The sequence below is a fragment of the Pygocentrus nattereri genome, chromosome 17 (assembly GCF_015220715.1).
Source record: "Pygocentrus nattereri isolate fPygNat1 chromosome 17, fPygNat1.pri, whole genome shotgun sequence".
Lineage (NCBI taxonomy): Eukaryota > Metazoa > Chordata > Actinopteri > Characiformes > Serrasalmidae > Pygocentrus > Pygocentrus nattereri.
Window position 1 is genome coordinate 17833397 of NC_051227.1, and position 10551 is coordinate 17843947.

Here is a 10551-nt window from a genome sequence, read left to right on the forward strand (position 1 = left end):
TTCAGAGCTTTCAAAGCAACTATCTCTCTGTCCTACATCACGCATATCCAGTGAACATCTCAGGTATCAGAAATCAGTCGTTATAAAGAGCCACTGAGCTTTTGTGTACCAACACCCAGAGGATGACTCACTGGATTATTAGAGTATTCCCATAAACCGCTTGCTTAATAATAATGATAATAATAATAATAATAATAATCATTTAAAGGGACATAAATAAGCAAAAATATTGACTAGAATCTACAGTTTGTTTAAAGCAGGGATAAAAATGTGTTAAAATGTGATAAGATTGGTTCTCTGTTCACTGAGCTTCCACCAAACACAATTGCGCAATGTTGCCTCAGGGCAACAAACTCACTTCCTCACTTTACAATAACATTATACATATTTAAAGACAATAATAGAGTTAAGTCAATGAAAAGCATGTGCTTGGTCATATTGTCTTTAGTGGGCACTTTCAAACCTCTTTTTTAACATTCAGTATCAATTTTTTTGCAAGGAGAATTTGCAGAAATAGGTTTGTTGCCTAGAAGCAACCCTGCGCGACTGTGCGAGTAGAACGAGGAATGGATTTAGCCTGTCACAAGCCAGGTCTCAACACATTAGAGAACACGGCTCTATATAATTTCTTCCCATTGTCACACAGGCAACCCCCTCAAGGCAACATACCCCAAAAAAGACCCTGTACACATTATTATTTTTACAAATGTTTTTGAATGTAATAATCAGTACCTAATTTTATAATTATAGAATTTAATAATCACGGAGCATTTTATGCAAGAAAGTGGAATTTTTAAATAGTCCTCATAATAGAGGATTCAAAGTAAAATAAGACAATAACATCTCTAAAGTACCTTGCATACATAAAAATCTCTACAGAAAGTACTTGACTTTTTCTGTTGTTGGAAGAAAACCTTGTATCTCGAAAATGGTCACTTTACAGAAGAAGGAAAAAATCTACTTTACTTTTAATGTAAGTCAATGGCACCAGATGTTTTACCAGGTCATTTTTGCCCATTTCCTTTGGTCCAATCTTCATGAAATTTACACACAATATAAAGGGCAACAGGCAATTTATGATAAAATATAAAGTATTATGAAAAATTATGATAATTATGATAATTATGATAGAAACTAATAAATAACAATACAAGATACAAAGTTTTCTTCTGACAGCAGTGAAATAAGGCTTTGTGTGTCATTTTTGGCTGGCAGCAGGTGACACTAAAACAAGTAATACATAGAATTTTCTTCGTGTAAACATGTAAATCATTTCTATATGAAGGCAGTATATTACATCAATATAGTTTAGTTTGTCTTATGATTTACTCACTTACTTGCTAATTCATAAAGTTACTATCCTGTTGTAATTTGAATGGTTTATTGGTTTCATTTTTTTTAATTCATTACTATAATTATTATTACTTTTTAGCATTTGTTATGTTTTTGCTATTTAACTACTCAATCCCTGATCTCTGTACTGGCCCAGCTACACTGTAAATCAGGGTCTCCCTCAATGTACAATGTGTAGTTTAAATAAAGGTTAGTTGGTTGATTGATTGATTGAAATTTGTTGAAATATATATATATAAGAGGAAAAATGATGTACACATTTTTTACAAGTAAATTCAATGCATTACTTTTTTCAGTGTTTATCATGTACTGGTAAACAATATACATATGTAATAATCAGATATACAAAGGTGTGTTACAGTGAAAAATAAGGGGCTCTGAATTCACTTGATTCAAATATGTATATCATTTTCACATACGTAAAATATAATATTAACACAATGCTGTTTTTCATTACTTTTGGCAATGATCGTGTTGAAGTGATATGTTATTCTTTTGAATACAACACAATCACTTTTTTCGGTGTATTTGACAGTGTCCGATTTCAATATTAAAGGGGAATTTGCAATGGTTCCTTTGATAGGAACCAAATGTCTGCTTCTTAATGCTCCCTTACATAAAGTTGTTTCAAAAATTGGTTATACTAAAGGTTTCAAGGCAAAAAAGCCCAAATTTTCTATTACATACAATCATAAAAACTCAGAGGACACATAAATGAAGTAAATGAAGTAGTAAATGAAACAGCTATATCTGTGCTGTAGACATGGCGATCCCTTGTTCCTTTCACCACTACTGTAAAGAGTCTGTAAGTTTCTATACAGCGTTACCTGTAAATGCTCTGTACTGACATTAGAAATAGCAAATCATTTATTTGTGTATTTATTTATTTAAAAATACAACCAGCTGTCTTTTGAGACCAACGTAATATAACCTTTTTTCAGCAGAGAACTCTTACCATGATCTGACCCCACTGGTACTTCTGTATGATCACTGTAATGCCATACACCTCCACTTCTACCTCTCGCACAACAGACACAAGGTTATTGCCACGTTTGTCGTTGCTCTCAGTCACAGAGAAGGGCTCCAGGCCGTCCAGGAGGCCGCAGGTTTTGGACAGGGTGTACCTGCAGGTGCCCTGGAAGTCAAAGTTAAAGCCATCGAAGGTGATGTAGTGTGGGTCACCCCAGGCCCAGCAGGTGGTGCTGTACAGTGGAACACACACGGCCCGGTCCCCTGTGACACGGCAAATCTCCTTTTCACGACAACGAGCGTCCACACATGGATCTAGAACAACAACAAAGAAATAACACCCAAAGAACAATGACAAGGATTACACAACACTTAGAAACACCAACCAAGCATTATGTAATGTGGCATTATGTAAGCTATGATAAGCTATGGTAAAGCATTTGGAGGGTAAAGTACAGAAAAGCATTTAGCAAAAAAAATGTTTTGGACATTTCGAACAAGAAATAAATAATAAATAAATAGTATGTGGAAACCAATCAAACATTTATGCTTCAGTCTGAATATTTACAATGAAGTCTGTTCCTTAAGACAAACAACTCCGTCTAAAATCAGTTTAGATATGTTTTACATGCGTAAAGGTTATTCACCTGTTAAGAGTGACATAGAATATGTATTTATTTATTTGTTTATTTTGTTTGTTTAACACTTGTCAAATTGCATTTCATTCAATTAAATTAAAGTAAAAATAAGTTATCATATCCTATTTTGAAAACATGTTAATGTACAATTTTCCTAAATTTAACATAGTGGCTAACATATTGAGGGAAAAAGGTTAAATAGTGGGCAAAAATGTTTGATTTTATGCTTTTTTTTTTCCAAAATATTACATTTAGCAAACAAACAGATACTAAAAAATAACAAGGTATTATGTCACTGCTTTCGGAACAAAACCTCATATGGTCACTTTACAGGAGAAAGAAAAAACATACTTTAATTTTAATGTAAGTCAATGGAACCAGACGTCTTTCCAAGTCATTCTGGACTTGTTTCTTTAGGTTCATTCCTCATAAAATTTACATCAAATTACATCAAAAACTGAAAAATGACAAAAAATGGAGATATGAGGTTTTGTTCTGAATGCAACATGTACAAATGTATATAAATATTTTCTGGCTTTATGTTAAACAAAGTTGGATCTAGATGTGCCCCTGCATGTGTACAAGCATATAACAGTGTAAATGTCTCTGACCTGTGTGAAAGCAGGCTTCGACTCCGTTCCTGACCATACAGTGCGTGCCGTTAGAGCAGGTGTGCGTCTCACAGAGAAAACCCATTACTGGATCACACATGCATTTCTGCTGACACTGCGCCTGGAACACGACCTCACCCAGCTGGACAAAAACACCCAGACACACACATTCATACGCAGTCAGGCTCCTGCATGTTGTGAATATGTGCTTATGTTAAAGTGACCAATTTTGCGCATAAAGCGTAAATACAACAGTCGCAACGCAACTACTTTAAATGTGTAGCTTATCAACCAGGACATGTTTGGTGCCTGAAACTGGCTTCCAAATGACGCTGAATGAATAACAGAAGCTTAGATCCCACCAATTAGAATCATGCAAACTACATGCCTGAGGCTTGATTTACCCATAGTACCTCTGCATGGTGGGAAAGGCTTGTTTTTCATTTCGGCGCATGTTAGTGCTTTTACACAGGCTGTGTGAGCGAAGTGGAAACTGAAGAGGTGTGGTATTTTAGAGAATAGGCCAGAACTCAATGCATCACACAGCAAAATACACGCCATGTAATACGCCACGTAAATGAATGAAAATGAAACAGAAAACAGAATTAAAGCTAAAAAACATGCTAATTATTAAATGTAATTTAATTCTTGCATGTTACGCAACCAAAACAAAAGGTAAACATTTTGTGCTGCACACTGATTTCTCAGTTGGTCTGCCAGGCTTAAAACTATTTCCCAATCACAAGTCAGAATGCCGGTGAGGGTAAATAGAAGTGCTCTTTTATAAATTGTTTTTTAATGAGCAGAGTGACCAACTGACTGTTAATCCACTCAGCAGCACAAATGCTGTATGTATGAAAGGCCAGTGTGTGTGAGCTGTAGCACAAAAGGTGTGCAATTGTTAAGTAAACTCAAAAGACTTGCTTCTGATTAACTGTTATCTGTAAAAATGGACAATTTCTGATACTGTAAAATATACTATTTTCTATAAAAATGGACAAAAGTATGTAGCATAGCTAAAAACAACAGCTGCAGCCATTCTGAACCCTGAATTCAGACCCAAACATGTCTTTTCATGATTGACTGCATTTTGGACAAGTGTGAAAATGGTTTAAATTTCATTTTTCGCCAGAAAATCCTCTAGTCATTCTACCTCATACGTGCGTCCATCCTCATAACAGCCACACTGTAGGTACTGGACACAGTCATGGCCATTGAACATGTATCCAGGGTCACAGGTGCAGCCCTCGGTGCAGTTGCTGGAGCATTTTATGATGTCAGTTAGTCCGGGACAGGCAGCAGAACAGGCATCTGCACACAGCTCGTAATGACTGTGAGCAGGACAGGACAGAGCTGGAAGGTAGCAATCGACAGCAGAGATAATGACCAATTAGTTACACTCTTAAAAAGGCTTAATTAACCCTTACAACCTGCATACCGATTAGTTAGATAGTAAATGCTTAACAATGTCTAAAAGCCTGTCAACCAATTTTCAGGTAATTTAGTTTTAATAGAAAAGACAGAGGTGGGAAATTCAGGTCCAGAAAGTAAAAATCCTTCCCAGGATTTTGTTCCAACTGCCCGGACAGCTCTGCTGATGGTTTGATCTAATTAGAGAAGCCAGGCCATGGAACCCCTTCCCTGAGTAGATTAATCTGACAAGTGCAAGTGTGTTGACAGATAATTCAAAGAGAACTCAGTCAAAACTTGATGTGAGTGAGTCTACTATTGTCATCATATCTTCAACAGTATAATGTTGATTTTGCACTTGAGAAATCAAGTCGGACCTTCCTTTTGAGCCTGTGTATGTGACGTTAATATGTACAGATGTATTATTATTTCAGGTTTTACAGAGTGACCCACAGCAGCACATATGTTTTAGCATGTTTGTTTGTTTGTTTGTTTCTCTCCAGACTCAGCAGTGATTCCTATACAGAAAATCTTGGTAACACTTTATTTGGATGGTAGATGCTTTGTAAATGCTTAGTCTGTCTTTAAGTAACATTCAACTGAATATCTATTAAATGAAACTGAACTTCAAGTTCAGCATGAAAGATTTGATTAAGTCTATTCCTAACCTTAAACCTAACCCTGATTTTAACCTCAAGGCAAAACTCTTAACCCTAACCCTAACCATACTGTTGTTGATAATCAACTGAATATCACCAGAAAGTTTGTTAGTGATTTCGAGGTCGTTGGTTAGTGTAGTGGTTAACACCTCTGCCTTGTAGACTGGGGTTCAATCCCCACCTAGGCAAACACCCTACACTATACCAATAAGAGTCCTTGGGCAAGACTCCTAACACCGCCTTGGCCTGCCTGTGTAAAATGATCAATTTGTAAGTCGCTCTGGATAAGAGCGTCAGCCAAAATGCCATAAATGTAAATGTAAAATTTCGGTATCTATAGACCATCTATATGGGACCATCCAAATAGTGTGACCAAAATCTTACATAGTGCAGCTTTAAGATTGATAACTATGTCATAAGCCTGCAGTTTATGTAAAGGATTAATCATCACTAGTTATTACTGTAAGCAATAAAGTAACACAAAAGCAAACAAGTTAAAAATGTAAGCATTACTTACGACAGAAGGAGTCTGTTCTCCAGCTCTTTAAGGCCACTCCTGCTGTTTGACATTTGAAAGCATAGGCTGCCACACTCTGACAGGCCACAGTACTGCTGCCCCCAGAAATACATACATCAAAAACACAGTCTCTGAGATAAGCAGATGGATCAACCACTGCATGGCAGGGGGCAAACGGGCCCAGAGGGTCTGAGAGCAGCCCACAGTATGCTGGCCTTTCAAAAACAGCCCTCAGACTGGGGCTGCAGTCAGGGCACTGGCTGCCTTGACAGTCATCCTCACACTGCACTCCAGAAACTGCAACTTTCCAGGCTTTTCCAAAGGCAATCTTGTCTGTTGTGATGTTACCATTGGGCAGGAGGAAGTCGTTAGAAGGATTTCCGTCAAAGTTCCCACACAAGCCACAAGTCTTGTTGCGATAGGTGCTGGGAACAGTGACCGTAACATAGTACAAGAGGTTGTAGGTCACACGAAGGCCGAAATCAGTTGTCATGACATAGTTTATCCCCTCCTTAGAGATTTGCACTTTGCTGCCATTCAAACTCCACGGTAAGTTAGTCAACAGCCCATTTACCTGTCAAAATGATAATAACAACTGATGATTAGAATCTCCTAATAAATCACATGGGGGCAATAAAAGGCTTTTAGCTTGTCATGTTTCAATGGGTGCACTGTGAAGCCCAAAATGTGCACGGACACATTTTTAGGGAGTGTAACAATATACGAGTAAGCATGACCACAGAATTCTCAATCAATCAGTTCAGACTGCAAGGTATAAAAGCAGCAGACTCTTATTTACCAAGATCTGGGCCATGTTTTGTCTCAGAACAAAGGTGTGTCCAAACACAGCCAGGGAAACTTGCTTGGTAACAGAGACTTTAAAAGCTCCATAGGGCCATCTCTCATTTTCCACCTCCACAGAAAAGGGGACAAGGTCTGTACCCTGCAGACCACACGCCTGGGACAGTGTGTAGCGGCAGGTTCCCTGAAAGTTGAAATGAAGCCCGTCGAAAGACGTGTAATGTGGGTCGCCCGCGGCCTCACACACTGCTTTACCCACCGGCTGGCACCCACGGACGCCGTTCACCACCGCACACAATTCATACAGCCCACACGAGATGTTTCTGCAAACTACCTACAGAACGAAAACAGACTGGGTTGTTGACGGTGCTGTTGTTGTGGTCCATTTATAAATCAGCACAAGTCAGACACAAATGAACAGTAATTGTGGCCAAAAGTGAACAGGAATGCTCAAAGGAAAAGAATGACTAAACTACAGCAACTGTATCTGGCAACTGTATATGTGTATCAAATATACTTTGGGGAAACACATTTTTGGTCACACACTCCCCTGAGGTCTCATGAACAACAGAAATACATTCACAATGGCTTTATGATGAAGTGTTTGTACACAGTTCACACAGACAGATACTGCACAAATCTGTTTTTAACCCTTGTGTGGTGTTCAGGTCTGTGGGACCCATTTTTAAAGTTTACCTAAAGAAGAAATTATGTGAATTATTTTAATTTCAACCTCAGATTCCTTGGCCTTTGCTCATTTTCTGTGATCATATAAAATAACACATTTCACACTTTACACTGTTTATAATACACATGTGATGTTGGGGTGAACCCGTGGGGAGTAAAAGAGTGGAGATGCTGTGTCCTTCACCCTGTTCTCCTCCTACATGATCTCTGGCTGCTGACTGGCTACAGCTGCTAAAGGAGAACCCTATGCAGGTCACTTGGGATATTTCAAACATCTGGTATTTTTACATAAATTGTTATGGCTATATTGATTTAAAAAGCAATAATGTGGTGGGTCCACCAGACCACTGACAAAACAACATTGACACTGCACAAGGGTTAATTACACCGAGGGATTAGCCATTCCAGGAATTCCCAAAGAAATGTATGGTTATAGCAAATGCAGGGAGAGTAACTAAATTCTTTGTAACCTGTAACTATTTGGTAATAACAACAGTAATAATAACTTAATAATGTACTTTGCTTTATAAAGTGCATTCTTCAGACTGAAAATCACTGGTGACTCTCTAAATAGGCTAAACAGCCCATGTGTGCTTACCTAGAAAGAAAAAGTTCATTATCTTGTCAAGTTTAACATCCACTGCAAAGTCTTGCTCATGACATTTAAAGCTCTTAACGGCTGAGTTTCAGCTAATATTAGGCTACATTCACATTGCCGGGTTGAAGTGGTTCGAATCTAATTATTAACCTTAATGTGACACAGATCAGATTTTTCAGAGCAGTGTGGACATACAAATCTGATCTGTTCAAATCAGATCCAAGTCACTTTCTTATGTGGTCTTAGATTGGATATCTGATTAGTGGCCATGTGATCTGAATTAAATGTTTTTTCACTACACATGTGCCATCATTTAGCATGGCAGCAGCACCAAACCTGAAGTGAGTACCAGCAAACACATCCGACCCCTTTTTGTCTTGATCTAAGAATGAACAGCCGGTTGGTTAGTTTGTTGTTCATGATGTGGTTTGTTCATGTGATGTCATTGATCAGGGTGTGCTCATGTGGGTCGTTTCAGGACACACATTCAGTAAGTAACATGTGAGTCACTTACCCACATCATCAAGTTATAAAGATGAACTCTGATCATAAAAACTGTGAATGTAGTCTTATTGATCTGTTAAAGTGTTCCAGCCCATCCAGACCACTTCACTTAAACTAACAGGATCACTTACAGCTCAGTTGGTGGAAGATCATGTACTTATGTGTCTCTTAATCTTAGGAAAGGAAGCTAGATAGGCGATTTTTAATCCTAACTTGTTTCAAAATTAACATGGCTTGTCTTTAGTATATCAATATCTGTACTAGCAAGCAAGCAAGCAAGCAAATTTTATTTATATAGCGCTTTTTACAACAGGTGTTGTCACAAAGCAGCTTTACAGAACAATCAGTATTACAGAGAGAAGAGAAAAAAAAGAAAGAAAATCCGGGTCCGAGCCCCCATGAGCAAGCCAGCGGCGACGGTGGCAAGGAAAAACTCCCTAAAAGAGGAAGAAACCTTGAGAGGAACCAAGACTCAGAAGGGGAACCCATCCTCCTCAGGTCGACACCGGATAGCAAACATTATTTTTATATATTATACTATATTTAGTATACTATATTTATATATTATACATTATTTTATATTATTATACTAAACACATGAAGTGCAACCAATAGTATATAGCGCGCAATAAATAACCCAATGGTGTATTTTTTTTCTGATTATGCAGGGACTGGTGTAGCATAGTGGGTAACGCTGCTGCCAACTGCATGGCAGACTGGGGTTTGATTCTCCAAAAGGTCCTTGACAGACCCCAACAGGCCTAATGCTACACAGTGTTGACAATAGAAGGCAGTCAGTGTAACTAATTATTTACAATTGAGTAAACAAGAAAAAGCTAATGGAAATATTTCTTTTTTTGTGCAAACTCAAATTATTCCTGTATAAAGCACTGAGATTTTGTAATGATATATTTAATAAAATGTATTATTATTATTAACATCATTATATAAGTACAACAATACCAACAAAACAAAATAAGCATGGTTTAGTCCTCATACCTGACCATTTCCCATGCAGCTGCACTGCGTCTGACACAGACTGTCAGGGTAGAACGTCTGACCTTGTGAGTAGTATTGACCATTGTAAAGACAGCCGCACTGAGTGAAAGGAACGCAGTCATCTCCACTCAGGATGAAGCCCTGATCACAAACACAGCCCTCCTTACAGGGTCGCTGACAGCTGAGAGTCGAGCCTAGGCTGTAACAGGTCGTTGGACAGCCTGGTCCACAAACATCATAATGACTATGGAGTGGACAATGGACTCCTAACAAAGAAAGAGTAATGGACATTAACAAAAAAAACAAAAAAAAACCAAAAAAAAACTAATTAAAGATATGCAGCACAATAGAAAATCTCAAGCTGTCAAACTGTACTAGTTTGTACAATTTGACATTGTACAACATCGTTGTAAAATAGATATAATCTTACATAATAGTGTACATAATAGGAGTGTATAGTTTAAGTCTTATATAACAGCGCACACAATAGGAGTGTACAGTTAGTTTATATATCAGCGCACAGAATAGGAGCGCATAGTTGTAATATTATAGAATGGCATACATAATAGAAGTGTATGGTTACAATCTTACATAACAGAGCACACAATATGAGTGTATAGTTATAGTCTTACATAACAGCAGACATAAAAGGGGTGTATAGTTCTAACCTTACATAACAGAACACATAATATTAGTGTATAGTTATAATCTTGTATAACAGCATATATTATAGAAACTCATAGTTATAATCATACATAACAGTGTACATAATAGGACTGTATAGTTAAAATCTTACAACCTCAAT

At 37.6% G+C, this 10551-nt stretch overlaps 1 protein-coding gene across 1 annotated transcript in view; it reads right to left on the reverse strand.

The window, feature by feature from the left end:
• LOC108440475 (IgGFc-binding protein) overlaps nucleotides 1–8763 on the reverse strand; it is a 28379-nt gene extending 19616 nt beyond the window's left edge. The window contains exons 1-6 of the mRNA XM_037546780.1: nucleotides 8758–8763; nucleotides 6957–7292; nucleotides 6158–6731; nucleotides 4725–4924; nucleotides 3572–3713; nucleotides 2309–2637 (exon numbers count right to left, since the gene is read on the reverse strand). Of these exons, the coding sequence (XP_037402677.1) occupies nucleotides 2309–2637; nucleotides 3572–3713; nucleotides 4725–4924; nucleotides 6158–6731; nucleotides 6957–7292; nucleotides 8758–8763 (1587 nt within the window). The remainder of the gene's footprint in view (nucleotides 1–2308; nucleotides 2638–3571; nucleotides 3714–4724; nucleotides 4925–6157; nucleotides 6732–6956; nucleotides 7293–8757) is intronic.
• Between the last annotated feature and the right edge of the window lie 1788 nt (nucleotides 8764–10551).